General features: G+C 40.7%; 1 protein-coding gene across 2 annotated transcripts in view; it reads left to right on the plus strand.

Moving 5' to 3' along the window:
• The window catches only part of PDSS2 (decaprenyl diphosphate synthase subunit 2), a 120242-nt gene extending 105016 nt beyond the window's left edge, over window positions 1–15226 (plus strand). For both annotated transcript variants that reach the window (XM_040598310.1, XM_040598309.1), the window contains 2 exons: window positions 3678–3713; window positions 12979–15226. In XM_040598310.1, coding sequence (XP_040454244.1) covers window positions 3678–3713; window positions 12979–13137 — 195 coding nt within the window. In that variant the 3' untranslated portion in view covers window positions 13138–15226. The remainder of the gene's footprint in view (window positions 1–3677; window positions 3714–12978) is intronic.
• Window positions 15227–16527: the final 1301 nt, after the last annotated feature.

Raw genomic sequence — 16527 nt, forward strand, 5'->3', positions numbered from 1 at the left:
GGCATATGGAAATCATGTTATGAACCTTTAATTACTGCTAAGTAACGTCACTTTCTCCTTTGATTATTTGCCCGTATAAGCATCCATACAATGGATTAAAGGCAGCAGCTCCCCTTGGCAGCTTCCTCCTCCTGCAGGAAGGTCTTGGAGGTCAAGGAAATGGAGGTAGAGAGCCCCATTGCTCCTAGTAGCCTCCACAGTGGTATACTGCTCAGAAAGCATGTGGCTGGGACTCAGTGGCTGTCATGCGTATCTTAGATGAAAGCTGTCTTTGGAGGGGTCATGAAGGATGCCTGAACTGCTGTGGAGTGCCCAGAACTTGCGTGATTGTCTCACCACAGTTCTCTTGTCAGAGGTCCAAATACAGCTGCTGTTCCCAAAGTAGCCTTTGAGTGATAGCTATGTGCACCTTTCTGCTGCTGAACTGAAGACCTTTTAAAAGCCCCCTTGTCTCTTCATTTGGAAAAAGCAAAACACATCGGACATCCAGGTGCAGAAGGTTGCATCAATGCTAAATATATGTGTTTTGAGAAGATTAGGTTCTGATTTTGATGAAATGTAGAGACTGCCTTAAAAGGGACTTGGGAAATGTATAGGGGGAAGCCTTGTCATAGGAAGAAAAAACTGTGTAGAGGGGTGTGTGTGTGTGCGTATACATGTGCACGTATATATAGACACACACAAATTATCTGTAAAGCCCCACATCTCTCTTGTTCTCACTGACTTCACCACCAACACCCTCTCTATCTTTGTGCATTTAAAACTAAAATGCTCACTTGAACTGTTTGGTCAAGTGTCTGTTTTAAAAGGAGTATGGGTTGAAGTAGAGTCCTGAAATGTTTGGGGAAAAAACCTGCAAAACACCAACACCCCCCAAAAAACCAAACAACCCCCCCAAAAAAAAACAAATCACAAACCACCACCCAACCTTAAATGGTTCCTATGAAACACTGTGGTAGACTAAGAAATACCTGAATGCTCTTCTTCAGATGAAGAGTTGTGATAGCTGCTGAATGCAGTCCTGCTGAGCTTTTGGAAAGCCTTGTATTCTTAAAATTTGGCAGGTAATCCAGGATTATCTGATGTAGGATTTCCTAGGGATCAAAAGGGAGAAGAGTTGGTCACTTTTAGCCACTTCAGATACCTCTCTCTAGACAAGAGCAAAAATTCTCTGGCTCCAACATCTAAGCAGTGAGATACAAAAGATCCAAGTTTGAGTGAGAAAATTCAGCAGAATCCCTCAAGAACAGGTCTAGAATCCATCTTAGCTCATAGCATTCATAATTTTAAAAAGGATAAAGTCAGAAACTAGAACCATTTCATAGGCCAAGGTAATCCATGTGCCTTTCACCATATCTTTCTGAGCATTCTCTGAAGGAGCAGGGCTGAAAGAAAAGCATTTATCAAATGCTTTGTGAAGCATTTCTCAAGAATAGATTTTAAGACATGTAAAAGGGACCATCTCATCTGAGAAAGCAAAGTCAGTCTTGGAAAACATCCTGAAAACATGTTCCAAAAACATTGTTTTAAACCGTCCGCTTGTGGTCTGCTGATGCATTTTGAGTAACTTCAGGGATCCTTCTTCCTGGCAAGGTGAGTTGATTTCACACCACCTCATTTGTTAATGAAAAATGTCAGGGTATTACCATCTCTCACTGCTGGCACGTGGTGATCTTGGGTGTTCAGGAGGAAGGCTGAGCTGAGTTGTCTGTTCATAGGTCTAATATGCTAGTAAGTGGATGCTTTTCTTTTAGGGCTCAGAGCCCTGACATTCAGAGGCTGAGCCCCCCAGCCAAGCAGTGAGACCTAGAAAGTTTCCAGTTTGACAAGAGTGCATACCTTTTGCAAATCAGGCTTAATACCTTTGAGGAAGCTACACCAGATGCAGAAGTCTGATGTAAAAGGAAAAAAAGATCTGTGTGTTTGAGATCAGGGTCAGAAATTCAGAGCCGAACTACTAAGAAAGGAAAAAAAAAAAAACAAAACAAAGGTGCAGTTGTAGTAAAGGCGGCTTAGGAAACAGACAAGGCTGCTGCTTGTAGAAGCACAACTGCCACTGACGTGAATACTTGAGAGGAACAGAGCATGAGAAAACATTCTTACTGTTTGTAATGTGTCTTACACACAGGAGGAGGCATGCTGAGCACACCTCTTCTGGCATCGCTAAGACTAAAAAGCGTCTTCCTCAAACATGTTGGCAAATTCTCCACTGCGGTGTGAATCTGCGTATAGGCAATCATTTGTTAAAGAACATATTTCTGGTGTGTTCTGATATACAATATAACTGCTAGATACATTTTGAAGAAGCAGTAAGATCCAACCGGTATGAATAAAAGTTGGCAAATCAAAGAGCTGGGAATACACAAATAAGGAAGCAGTTATTGGCAGTGGTTTTGCTACTCCCAAATGCTATCAGGCTGTTTTCTTAATATGCATTCCAGAAAAGCTGACTCTTAAGAAGCTTAAAGAGAGTAGTAAAGAGATTTTGTGGATCAGTCCCCTTTCTCCTTCAGAGAAGTCAGTTTTGTTATCTACTGTTTTTCTTCCTGCTCTGCTTGCTTAGTCTCTTGTCTCTTCTTTTTTCTATTTTATTTTTCCTCCTTTACAAAAATTATTTTCCAAATCTGTGCCATCGCGGCAACATCTCATCAAAGCTGTGCTTGCCACACTGTTCCTCTTCAGTGCAAGCCTCAGCTCTTCGCCTTATGCCAGCTGGCCTGCTGCTCTCTGAAGTCCCCATAGGGGACATGGAGAGGTAGTGGTCCAAGATGTAGATCTTTTCAGGAGATGCATTCCAGAAGACCTGAGGTTTGTGGTCTTCCCTTGTGGAGGCTAGAGGGAAAGAAATACGTGATTTATTATTTTTTTTTCTCAGTGTGCCTGAAAAGAGAGGAGCTGGAGTTGGATGAGGTGATAATGATACAGCTGGATCTGACCTAAGGGAAGGGCTTCAGGGTGGTTAAGCAGGAATGCTCTGGGTCTGGCAGAGCACTGCCGCTGGGTGAGAGAGACATAGACATCTCTTCTACAACATACTGTTACAAAGCTGAGGAAGCTGGACTACGTACTTGTACGCATCTGGGCCAGAAGAAATGTAAAATTTACCCATACTTCTTTCTGAATGTGTTAGAAGTTACAGGTTATATGTATCTGCTGCTTAAGGGTGATGCTGATACTTAAATACAATTTTAAACCAAAAGCACCTCTAACCTAGGTCTAATAGCATTGACGTAGTCCTGACATCCCCTTTTGAGAGCCCCAGAATCACTTGTGTGCAAATCACTATAGGTACACAGAGAGTTCTCTTTTAAGAAAATAAATCCTGTTACTGCTGATATGAAATATAGCTTATTTCAGAGTCTCATGGGAGAGATTAATTCATGCAAACAGCAACATTTCTTGAGACCAAAACATTTTGGATTCAACAAATGTTTAACTACAAGTCTTACTCAATGTAATTTTTAGGCTTTTTATTATCTGCAGCTCTCATCTGAAACAGACTTATGTTGTATAAGCAGGTAACACATTTGGTTGTATTTTAGTTTTTTTCATATCAAATTCCTAAAGAAAGTCAGTTTATGTTTAAAGTAGTCACTTTTTCAGTTGCCTTCTTTATTCTTGCAACTCTAGTTTTGTAGTATGTAATGTCTTATATAAAATCTCTCTTTCTCTTTAAGGCACAAGGAAAAGGAAATATAATGGACTACAAGAAGGTTAGTAAATTATATTTACATCTCCTTAATGTTTTTAATGTTTCTTGTAATATTTTCAAGGATATTCTTGACAGTTCAGAGAAACTTCCTTATTAAAATCATGTTACAGTTTGTGCATGCGTATATGGAAAAGCATCTAAAATTGCTTTACTGAATTAAATATTTGTCAGTGTATTCTGTATTTTGACTGAAATTATTTCATTTTTTGGATCCTTCCCATGAAATTTATAAACTTGCAGTGTTCTTGGTCAACTTGGACACTTGAATAAAAGGAAAGAAAAGGGAAAAAGCCCTTCAAATTGTGTATTTTGAGCAACTGACTTCAGCCAGAAAGCACGTGATTTTACTAGCTCCGGGTAATCATCTCTTATACAGGCACAGGTATTATGGGTTTAGTAATGACAGCGAAAAATTCTTCATGGTTTTTGTGGGCTCAAACAATAACCAACTTGGTTTTTTATAGAAGCCAGTTTCAAAACTATTATGTCATGTCCCTCTCTTCTGTGCTTCTTCATTTAAAATAAAAGTGGTCATTAGTTACATCCATGCTAAATGAACCCAGTAACATGTAGCTCATCCCAACATAGTAGCTTGGCCACCATGTAGAATCATAGAATGGTTTGGGTTGGAAGGGACCTTGAAGATCACCTAATTCCACCCCCCCCGCCATGGGCAGGGACACCTTCCACTAGACCAGGTTGCCCAAAGCCCCATCCAACCCAGCCATAGCCAATTAGAAGGCATGTTGTGCAGTACAAATTAGTATTTCTTTTTTGCCCTTTGCTGTGTTGTCTTTGTTTCTACATCACTAGAGTCAGTGCTGTGCATGTGGCTCAGTCTTTTCTTCTAGTATCAAAGACCCCTTGTATCTTTCTATTCAGTTGCTAGAATTACTTGAACCTTCTTAATCAAACCTGGGGGCTTGTTTCTCATTGAGCCTCCAAAATGTCTCCTCTTTAATTTTGTAAAAGCAAAGGTCACGAAAACTAGCTGTAGAACTTCTGAAAATTTGTATTATTTTTGTTCTTTTAATTTTTTATGAAACTTCAGTGTGCCTTTTAGTTGAGATAAAAATGTTTTGCCTTTAGTTGAATTCATAAATATATGTATACAAAAATTGTTAGCCATTTAGCCTGCTTAAGAATATTTTACCTTATTTGCTGTAGCTTTCAGTTAAAATAATGAATGAAGGTAAACTTGAGAAATTGAGAGCCACTCATTTAACATGCCTCTGTAAAGGGCAAAGGTCTTATTTTATTTCAATTTTGAGACTGCTCAAGAATTTTTAATTGTTATTTTGATGTATGTTATAGTAAAATGGTATCCCTGATTTTTTTCACTGACAAAAAATACCTGGATGTACTAGTAAATTTAATGAGGGCTTTGACATAAATATAGAATTTAAATACTTCCTTAGGTCTGAGACTGTCATGTCAATATAAGGTCACTATATTCTGCAAAATGTTTTAGTATTTTTTTCTCCCTAGCTTTTCTCAATCTTTTTATCTGAAGAACTTTGATATCACAGGTGGCTTATATTTTAAGGTCTGTTTCTGAAAATATTTTCTTACGTTAGTATCTTGAGTTTTTAACTTTTCTTTTTTTCCTACTCCATCACACTTCATTCAGACAAATTATTGATCCATCATTGTGGTATTTGAAAGACTCTTCCAGAGATGAAAAAATAGTTTCAGCTCTGTTTTAGTGGTGTTTCTCAGATAACAAAAGAGAAGATACCAATGTATGGCAGGAAAAAAATTAATATATGTCATTGAAAGTGACAGCAGCTTTCCTGTCACCCTCATTTGTGTGGGGGATTTTGGCAAAAATCGCAGACTTTTAAAATCAAAAAGCTTTTATCCATTCTACATCTACTTTACATGCAAGATAAGCTGTGTAATTCTAAAACAACAAATTGAGATTCTTAGTTTAATTGTTACTATTTTATAATATTGATTAAAAACTCTCCACTGATGTCAAGGCCTTAATGGTGCTTGGCACTCTACAGGCTTGTTAAATGAGTGTAACAAAGGCACAACTAGTAGCAGAAATGAGTAAGCTAAGAATAATTCTTGTTTTCTGGCCAAGGCTCTAAAACAATTGCAAGATAAGGCTAAATAAAGAAATAAATCCTCTGTTTTGCAGCCAGTGAGTATGCAACTGAAAGGATTTGTTTTTCTCCTAAATGTAGTATTCAGAAAAGATAAATGCAGTCAAGTGAAAGAGGACATAGCAAAAAAAAAATATTTTTTTAACTGTAGTCCAGTTCTTTTGCTCTGCTGTCTTACAGAGGCCTTTCATGCAAACTGGCATGGGAAATATGGTACCTCAGCATAGTATGCTGTGACATTGTTGGTTTGTAAATGAAACACCATGCATGGCGTTAACACAGGGAGCAGATTTTGTACAGAACTGGAAGTAGCATAAGGCAAGAAGTGGTAGATCCAGCCAGCCATTCATATGCTGCGTGGCCCTAATGTCTTGGCTTCCTATATGGTAGGAAAGAGGGAAGAAAAATGGGAAAGGTCGCTTTCGGAAACAAGGAGGTTTCTCAGTGGTAGCCCACTGTCATGCAAGTAATAAATAACAGTACACAGTGCCATCCAGTTGTGTTAGCAAGTCGTATGACTCCCCTTCCCCAGCTCACCGTTGACTACCGTGGTCAGTGCATTCATCCTGCTGCGGTGTTGTCTGCAGAGCAGGTTTGTAGTCCCATGGCATAAATGATGATAGTCCTGCAGTTCTGATTTTTTCAGTGAGATGTGTCTTGAGACTATAGGCCATAGACTGTTCGCTCTCTTGCTCCTGAAATGCAGTAAAGAGTTAAAAACAGATTGTTGTTGTTTGTAGATGCTTATGACCTGTGGCTGTCTTCCATGAAAATTTGTCATCTTTGTTTTGGAGCAGCCGTTGCCATTGGTTGCTTTTGTTATGTATATTAAAAAAAACAGAATAGTCTGTGATTTAATGAATATAGGGGTTTTTATATGTATTCCTAATATTACAAAAGCAGCCAAAACCATTCAGAAGAAGCAATTTTATCCTTTGCTGGAACTAACCATATCTGAATTACCAAGGTGTACATCCAGTACCAAAAATCAGTTGCATCTTTATTTGTAGTCAGTGGGTATTTTCCATGGCTGCTTTGGGGTGAGAATCCAGCACAACTTTTGTTTCATTAAAGCAAACTATTACCACATCTTGTAACATAAAGATCAAGTTAATTGCTTGTGTATGCTAAGATGACAATTAACAATCACCGTTGATATGATTTAGGAAAGTCATGCTTTTTCTAAAGAAGTCATCACTTCACTACCATTGTTTAGATTTAAAAACCAGTGAGCCTTAAGTTCGTTGTGAAAGACACGGAAAGGCATAAGGAGGAGGAGCTGGTGTCTCTTCTAAAATATTAAAGGGTCTGTACAATCAATCAGTGTCTTGGGGTGACTCGTAATTTTTTGGCAAAGTGTACTACAAGGACTGCGTAACAGCTGGAGTAGCAGCGTTCCCTGTAAACAAGCCATCCTTCCTCTGCTGTTGGGAGTGGCTCTCTCCAGATTTGGTCTCTTTCGAGGTAGGGTGTTTTTGAAGTAAAAACAGAATTTTCCTGTTTGTCAAGTGAGTAAGGAAAATAAATTATACTCTACTAGTGGAGGTTTCAGCAGGGCATTTGGGCCGTTTAAAAATGCACTTCTTAACCTTTTGTATAGAAGAAGTTTCTAAGAAAATATTGGGTAAATACTGTCCCAATTTCAGATGGCATATCACGCTGCATATAGCCAACACAGATTTTAAACATCAATAATAAAAAAATTATGACATGATGAAGTGATGCAATTAAGTGATTGTCCAGCCCATTTTGAGAAGGAAGAGCATAGCCCTGTGTCCAGCCACAAAAACTGTAGGAGTGAATGCTGAGACATTCCAAGGTACTTAAAAATCAAAGGAAAAATTTGACAAAATTGATCTGCTAGCTGTGAAACACGTCAGTACCTTTCAAAGTAACATTTCAGCAGCCTAAAGCATCAGTGTTTGAGTATGGTGTTCCCACAAAAGAGAAAACAAATTTGGAAAAGTCAGTACAGAACACTGCAAACACTTGGAGAATTATTCAGTCATTCAGCCACAGATCAATTTAAATTTTGTGGTTTGGGATTTCTTTTTGTTTCAGTGAGTACAGTGTACTTCAGAAGTGTAGAATGTTGTAGCTCACTTCAAGATCAGAGAGAATGCATGATGTTTGAAGATTTCAGTACGTAACAAATCTAGCTGTTTAGGATCATTCTTCTAAAACAACAAAACAAAAATCCTCAAGTTACTTGTTGATATCTTGTCACTGAAATAATCCTAAATTTGGCCATTGTTTAAAAAACAATATAAAAATTAAGAATTTCAATGTTCTCATTTTCCCTTTGCCCATAAAGTCCGGTACAGCCAAAATACTCACCACATATTCAGGGAGTCTTCCCCCCTGAGATTTGTGGTTCCCTACAGGTAAGAGTTACCTGAAAGGAATCTTTCCTTTGGCTAGGACATAAGGCAATAATATCTTGACAGAGAAGATTTGAAGTTAGTTGTCTTTGTGTTTGGACACCTGCTTAGTTTTTGTCTCCTTTAATTCTTCAGTCACTGAAATCCAGCAGTCCCTAGCTTGCCTCTGGCTTCTCACTGCCCCCAGAGAAGCCGTTCTGTCCAACAGCAGTCCAGAGCAGTTGGTGTGAAAGGCAAATACGTAACTTCTGTAATATGGATGAGAAATTTTCTTTCAACCTTTTTAAAACAAAGCGACTGGGAAACATAGTACTTTGAACTCTGTTCATGGAATCAGACAATAATTTAAGTTGGATGCCCCTCTGGGGCATGCCTGGTCCAACCTCTCTCTCAAAGCAGAGCCAGTGTGGGTTTGCTCAGTTGAGTTTTGAGTATCTGCAAGGACAGAGGTTTCACAGCCAACCTGAGCAACCTGTTCCAGTGCTCGACCTCCCTCCCCATGGAAGAAAATTTCCTTGCATCTATTCAGCATTTCCCATGCTGCAACCTGTGTCATTTCCTCTCATGCCTTCCATGTACACCTCTGAGAAGAATCCGGTTCTTACTCCTGCCCGTGAGGTGGTTGGGACAGCAATAACAGCCTTCTCAAGGCTGAACTGAGCAATTCCCAGCATTTCCTTGCAGCCCACGTACTGCTCCAGCCCTGTATCACTGGCTAGCCTCCCACCGCACTTGCCATGGTATGGCAATGTCTTTCATTTAGTGGGAAGCCCAAAATTGGGCACAGCACTCCAGACATGATCCCACAAGCCCCAAACAGGGGGAAGTAATTCCCGAATATGCTTGCCTACACAACCAAGAAAGTGGTTGATGGTCTTTCCTGCAAGGGCATGCTGCTTCAAGGGAAAAAAAAAAAAAAAAGTGTGTAGATAAGTAACTGAGAAGGAAAAAGAATATGGTTGGAACATCAGAAAAACAGGATGTGGACCTCTTGGCTTGTTGGTCATTGACTTAAATCTAGCTGAATGTTATCGAATCTGTTTAGAGGCAGCTTGTGTTGGATGACCATATAGTATGTATGAAACTAGGGTTTGAGATTCACCACCACCATTTCATTAGTCTTTGTACATTTGTAACAAATCGCTAGAATCTAAAAACTGTCTAGACCCTGTCAAGGTGACTATCCCTTATGAATGTGCCTAATAATTGAAATAAAAAAAGCCCAACAAAAAAAACCCCCATATGTTAAACGCTGTTAAACCCTGCCACAAAATAGGAGCAGGAATCTGAATTCACTATGATGGTACATATGGTATGACCTAGACAGCACAGATTTTGTTATTCACTTATGCTCTACGGCAGGAAAAGTTTTAATGTCTTACTAGGTCATAAGCTGAGGGGTGGGACACACAAACATACTCTTTTGGTTTTATGGTAGACTCAGACATTTAAGTCAGTGAAAAGAGAAGGAAAGTTCTCATCCCTACCTTCTAGAGCCCTAACCCATGGGATTCCTCCAGATAGGTCCTTGAAGAGGCCAAAGGTAGCTCTTCTGAACTCCAGGGTTATAACCCTACTTACTGCCCACCTTGGTGTTGCTGTTGCTTTTTCCTTAGATTCATAGAACAGCCTTCAGAGATAAAACTTCGGGGTTCTGAGTTTCATGTGTACCAGGCAAAACTGGCAAGTCTGGTCATTATATGAATATATTGAGGAAAACGGAAGGTGCTGAAGGAAAACAGTGCTGGTACATTGCGGGGAGCATCACTTCTCATCTGAGTCTTAACTTGGCTGCGCTATTGCAAGACTGTTCTTTAAGCTGAAATTAAATAACAAACACCAGTCAGTGATTTTTGCAGATTCTTGGCACCTTTAGAATAAAGTAAACCTTTAGTGCCAATGGTCTGAACAAAAGCTTGAAAGTTAAAATGAAGTATTCCGGTATATCTTGTAGTTCAGCTGGAGAAAAGTGTGTTGAAGCAATCTATTTTGACTTGTATTCACTTCTAACTAGTGAATGCTACTCTGAAGAAGATTGTGTTTTTTTTAATGTTGGATGAAATTGTTCCTGCAACTGGAAGTACGTTTGATGTACAAAGTGATGCCATATAAGTACAAACTAAAAGAGCAGATTCCTTTATTTAGAAGAAATTTATGAGGGAGTTTAAAGTTTATGAAGTAACAAATAAAAGCAGTTCCTTTTGCTTTTCTGTTTATTTGCCTCAAAAATTAGCTGTTCCTATCCAAATGAAATTAAAAAAATAATACATCTAAACTGGGTACATTGATTTATTTTTTTTTTTCCCCTGTGTATTTAGTTTGTGAAGTTCATTACGTAAAAATCATTGAAGCTCAAAAATTGAGTGTGAAAGTGTAACTGCAACACAACTAACGGTACAGCTAAGTCTTAAATTAGTTTCTCCTGCATACAGCAGGGCTACTGAAGCCAGGGTTCCTGTGGAGTTATACGCTGTATTTTTTTAATAGCTATCCCACTACAAGAAGCCCAGTTTGTACTACTTTTTTTTTCTTTTTTTTTTTCTTTTTTTTTCTTTCCCTCCTCAGCTGAGATAGAGGTGGCATGCAGTCTGATTAATCCAGACCGGTTTGCCTCAGTGTATGCTTATTTGAGTTGATTGGCTGCTTCTGCAAATGGAATATAAAACAAGTAAGTTCCTAAGGACTATAAATTGTTCATTACTTAGGATGATTTCTGACTGAGAAGCTGAGGAGGGAGCTTGCCATATGAGCAAGTATCTTTCATTTTGAGCTGTCTGATTTTTGTATAGTGATTCCTCTGCGTATAATTTGACACGAGCTTTGCAGTTGTTTTGGCTTCAAGGCGCTCTGTGTGTCTGAGGGCTTACACAAGAAAAGTGTGTAAATGGATTCTGTCCTTGCATTAGAACTCTGCCTTTCCAGATTTCAGTGTTAAGAGTAAATCATAGTACGTATATGCAATCATACATGCTTAAGCTAAGCTCCCCGACCTTTGACCGATTTGAAGACTTCTCAGGAGCTACTTTCTTTCCTGTTTACATCTCAATATATACTTATATGAGTATTACAAGTGTGCTAAACCTTTGTAATGAGCTTTATCATATCAGCAGGGTTTGTTTCAAGATGTGTGGGTTCTACCATCTCGCAAAGTAGTTCCTCAAGGAAGGGGAAGGAGCTTTTCACACTGCTAGTGTACTTCCTCTCACCTGTCCCCACCTCTGCTGTAGAGCTGTGGTTATATGGCTGATTCTCATTCGTTAGAAGATGTGTTGAATTAGCTGTGCAATGCATTTATGCCTCAGGGCAAGTTCCTTTCTGGCACACAGTGCAGCAAGATTCTAACTGAAGTGGAGAATAAAATTTTTATGAACTGGGACTTGAACACTCAAGTGCTGTAATATGCTTTTAGCTAATTTCATCTTTAAATACAGATAATTAATCCACTTCAGTTTGTATTCAGATAAGAAACATCATTCATTCTGTATGAATGCAAGTATCTAAATAAAATGGTTGACTTCCAATTTGGTCATAGCTTAGGGGTTGGGGTTTTTTACGTAATTTAAGCTAGATAGGTAAATATAACCTTATCTCTTTGGTTTTAATCACTTGTAAATTAATTGGGACATTGGGCTGTGTATTGGAGGAAAACATAATTTAGAAAACCTTGTTTCTGTAGATAACCTGCATTCAAGAAGAGCCCTTTTTTTAAAAGCTGATACAGTGCTGTAAGCCAGCTATGAAAGCCAGGTGGGGCACATTAAAGATCATTAAATGCTGTCATGCTTTTGGGATAATTAAATCCTGAAGATCCACCTGGCCTTGGTTCCCAGGCTCTGGCATGAGGCTTCAGGCTGGAGTTGGTCTGGGGACACCTGTATTTTAGGGTGGAAAACATAACAGTGTTTCATGACAGTCTCATGATGCTGTTCAGGAAAAAATAATAATTAAAAATAAAAAAGCCCTTAATAAGTGTGATTACTATTTAGAGCTTCAGCTAAGTTGAGGTACCGGGAAAAAACAACATGTTTTGTTTGTCATTTTTGTTTGTGTTATTTCATAGGAAATTTAACCTGTCATTTACCCAAGTTTTTTAGGTGCCAAATCTTTCCAGCAGCTTGCCATGAAATGTCTGTTACTCCATGAAAATATTTTGTTTCTCATATGGTGTATCACCAAACCACTGTCAGATTTGCTAGCCTCACTGAGAAGGTTGTTTGCGTGGATATAGCTCAATACGATAGTTTTAACACATCCCATTTTACTGACTGAATTTGCTTTTGTCCACTACAACAAAGGTAATCATATAAATAGAAACTTGCAATAGGAAAGACAAGAATTCAATGTGTGTCATCCTGTGCCTGTTTCCAAAAGCGGGATGGAATGGGTGTTCATAAAATCCAGGTTTTCACTGCAGAAAATGAGAGCGCGAGCGAGCAGCTGGTCTGCCAGTTCTGCACAAAAGCTCTCGGGCAGTGGCTTAGGTATGAAATGCCCAGATATTTAATTTATTTTATTTTTTTTTAATTAAGTGTGCCCTTTGGAGAGCCGGCATCTTTCAGGTAATGAAGTAATGGGTGATGCAGTTTAAAATACCCGCAGTTTTGCTGTAGTGGCAAGCCAAGCCAGAGCAGCTGAGAGTATTTAGGAGCTTTGTCTGGCTGCTTCGGTGTTTGCCTGTCCCTCGGGAAGGGGCGGCGGATGCCCTGTGCTCTGGGCGGTGGTTGCCCGCCGGCACTGCCGAAACCCACCCCGTTGTGCCTATGTTTTCTGACAGCTGCGGGAAGCCATCAAGGCTGGCAAAGGTGTGACTTCTGCCATCGACCTCTGCCGCTGCCACGGAAACAGAGCGCTGGCGGCCCTCGAGCGCTTCCCTCCCTCCGAGGCCAGAGCAGCCTTGGCCAACATCGTCTGTGCCGTGACCAGGTTTCCCTGACCCGCCGCCCCGGGAGGAGCCGCTGTCCCTCCGTCGGTGGGAGCAGCCCGGCGGGGACCCCGGCAGCACCCCTGCACCACCGGTCACCTCGTCGTCCCGTCCCGACAGAGGAACGCGCGCCGGCTGCCTCCGCCGCCAGCAAAATTCAGGAGCGGGAAGAAAAAAGGTCACAGGCGGCTTTCGCTTGCCGTGCCAGAAGCGCACTTGAGGCTGCACCGGTAGAAATAATTAATGAGTCCCGTTTCCGTGACCTCAGCAAATGGACAGGAAATAAGTGGGTATTGATTGGGCACCGGTGGGGACGGCGCCAGGGCGGAGGCCGGTGGTTTTCCTGCCAGAGGGAGGGGATGGAGGGAGGGACGTGGAGATCCAGGTGTCACAAGAAACCTGCTCAAACCTGCCCGGAGGGAGCAAGCCGCTGAAGCCGGGAATTAACGTACCCGCTTATCGAGGGGAAGGGCAGTTCGGGGGATTCATGGGGGGAAATCCTCTCTCTGTCTGTATGCGGTCGTGTCTCCTCACACTGTTTTTATGTATTCAAATGTAAAATTACCCTGTGCCTAATGCTTTCCGTATTTGAGAAACTTGCTGAGAAAATGTGTCAAGCATGGTAAGTAGGAGCTTTAAAATATTTAATCAAATATTAATTTGGCTCTGTTGAGGGAACTGATTGCCCGGGTTTTATACTGCGCGTATATAATATGTTGCTCTAGGTCAAAGAATGAGGTTTTTCCAGCTCTTCGGGGGGAGGGAATATCCCTCCCTCAGATCCAGCGGTTTATTTCAACAGAGTCTTACACAAAAGAATTTCCTAGGCTTGTGACATTTGTGTTCATTTAAGCCAAATAAATGTTAATTTGTAAAGCCAGACATCGGCCTTTGGCAGAAAGGAAGAAGGAGTGCTCTTCTGTGAGTACAGTCTTTCACCGCACCGAATAAATGCAGAAAATACTGGAGAAGTTCTGAACCTCAGTGTGTTGAATTTGAAAGTCCAGTTACAGACAGCATGTAAGGTGTATCAGAAGCCTGCAACTGGAGACCGTCTCTGTTTTGTTCATAGGAGATGATTTTTGTGGTTTGCATGCATGCAATCCGAGAGCGCCGTTGACAAGAAGGCTGAGTTTACATAAATGATCTAGATTGAGACTCAGCTACCTTTCTTCCTTCTGTGGTGTAATTACAGCCCAATCTGGAGACAGCTAGCACAGCAAACAGATTTCATTACATCCCTCACTCAAACACCAAGTGGAGTTATTTCTGTTAAATTCTCTCCTCCTTCCTTCTCCCCCTGAACTCCTTCCCCCTGTCACACAGCTTGTTTGTCATAGACCAGCATGTTGCATTCCACCGAATGCAAAATATAAATAAAAACTGTCCTATAAAAATATACTGAAAATACATCCTCCATAATGTACATAATATTCTGTGTAATATATGCCTATATTATAATAAGCAACCTTGAGAGACGATCTTTGTTTAGGAGCAGCATCCAGAACTTAGGACTCACTTTGTTACTGAGAGTGGCTTCAATACCAGACCCCTTCTTGTTTGTGCTTTCTTTCTCCTGCCTGCCCTGGCATTTTCTGTCTTCCCAAGACTCTGGTACTTCCGCCTGAGTTTGTGCTGTTGCTGCAGCAGGAAGGCTGGAGGTGGAGCAGGGGCACCAAGAAGGTTGGATTAGCCCAGGCTGTGGCAGTCATAGGCATGTGCCTTAGCTAACCACTGTACATTTTCACCTGTGAAGTCCTCTGAAGTTTTGCAAACATAAAACTAGTGCTTGGAAGAAATACCTAAATTCAACTAGAATCATATTCCAGCTTTGTTTGGCCCTGTTTTTTACATACTACAGGCAGTAGGAGCCATACATCATCTTGTCTTTGTCTTACATCTACAATAATTGGTTCATAATGATTTAGGGCTACAAGAAGCTTGAGTCTGCTGGAGATATTCTGAGCCATTTCACCTCAGCTGCATGAAAGAAATATCAAAACATACTGCAAAACTGTGTACACTTGGTTTATTTTTTCATGAAAGTACAATTTTTTTTATTTGTACTTTTTACTAATAAAGGGAAATTGGCAAAAACTAATTACCTTTTTTCGTATTTTTATCACCAGAATGTCTTGATTGCTCTTAAACTATTCTTCAACCTTAATTTAAAAAAAAATCAACATGTATTCTCCCTTATCGGTATTATCAGGTAATCTTTTATTTAATGTATTTGCCTGTAATTGTTGAGAAATTTTTGTTGTCCTCTTTCGTCCAGGTAAACTACAAGCAAAGTAGTTACACCTCTGTCAAACTGTGGGTGAATTTGTCATTGCTGTGCATTAATGTACTTCCCATACCTTATACAGTTTCTGAGCAATGGTAGAACCTTAAGGCTGTTCTGGTTTTATTTTTATCTCCTTGATTCATTTTCCCCACCCACCGGTCAGGGAGAGGGAGGCCTGTGTTTGTGTGGGGTGGCTGAGGGTGGCATTCACACCATTTACTTTGGTTATCCAGCTGCTCAACCAGACATGCCTCTCGGCTGCTCCTCCGAACTTATCCCAAAGTTGTTTTGCCGGACTGTTCCACAGGTGTGCAAAATACAGGATAAGGTCCTAACTGCTTTTTAAACCAAACTAAATTCATCTCCTACAAAGAGCACATCTGCAGTGGCTAGAATGGCTGTTTCATAGGTCTGTGGTGGAAAGTCATTTAACTGCTGAATGAGTGTTTCCAGCTCCACAATTGTGATAACACTGTACAGGAAGGTTGTTTGGAAAATGAGGTACTTAAAAGAATAGAAACGTTGGCTGGAAGGGACTGCTGAAAGTCATCTAGTCACATCTCCTATTTGAAGTGAACTGTTTGCCAGCATGAGCTGCTACCAGGCATGGAGCTTCTATAAGGTTCCCTATGCAGCAAGTCCCAGTGCTGCTCCACCTTCCTTCTGAAGGAGTTATCCTGATGTCCAGCGTGAACCTCCCTCACCATAGCTGGTGGCTGTCGCTCGTTATTTATCACCTGCCGCTGCTAAGAATTGTCTGGCTCCAGTACCTTTGCTGATTCCCAGTCCTGCAGCTGTGTGCTGCAGTTCGGTTGCCTGTTAGCCACACCAGGCAGGGCAGCCCCAGCTCCGTCAGCCTCTCCTGGTGGCCATGTGTGCTGGGTCCTGACGAATGGGGTAGTCCTCTCATGACCTGCATGACTTTCATATTATCCCTGTTGGGCTGTGAGCCCAAAATAAGCCAGTTCAGGAGCAGATTCACTGGGTATGGTAAGGAGGAGAACAAAACTTTACCCTGATGTACTGGGTCTTGCTGTGGTGGAGTTGATTTTCTTCATAGCATCCCATGTGGTGCTGTGTTTGGACTTTTGACCAAAACAGCGTTGCTAATATGC

Source organism: Falco naumanni, chromosome 6, assembly GCF_017639655.2.
Source record: "Falco naumanni isolate bFalNau1 chromosome 6, bFalNau1.pat, whole genome shotgun sequence".
NCBI classification, from domain to species: domain Eukaryota; kingdom Metazoa; phylum Chordata; class Aves; order Falconiformes; family Falconidae; genus Falco; species Falco naumanni.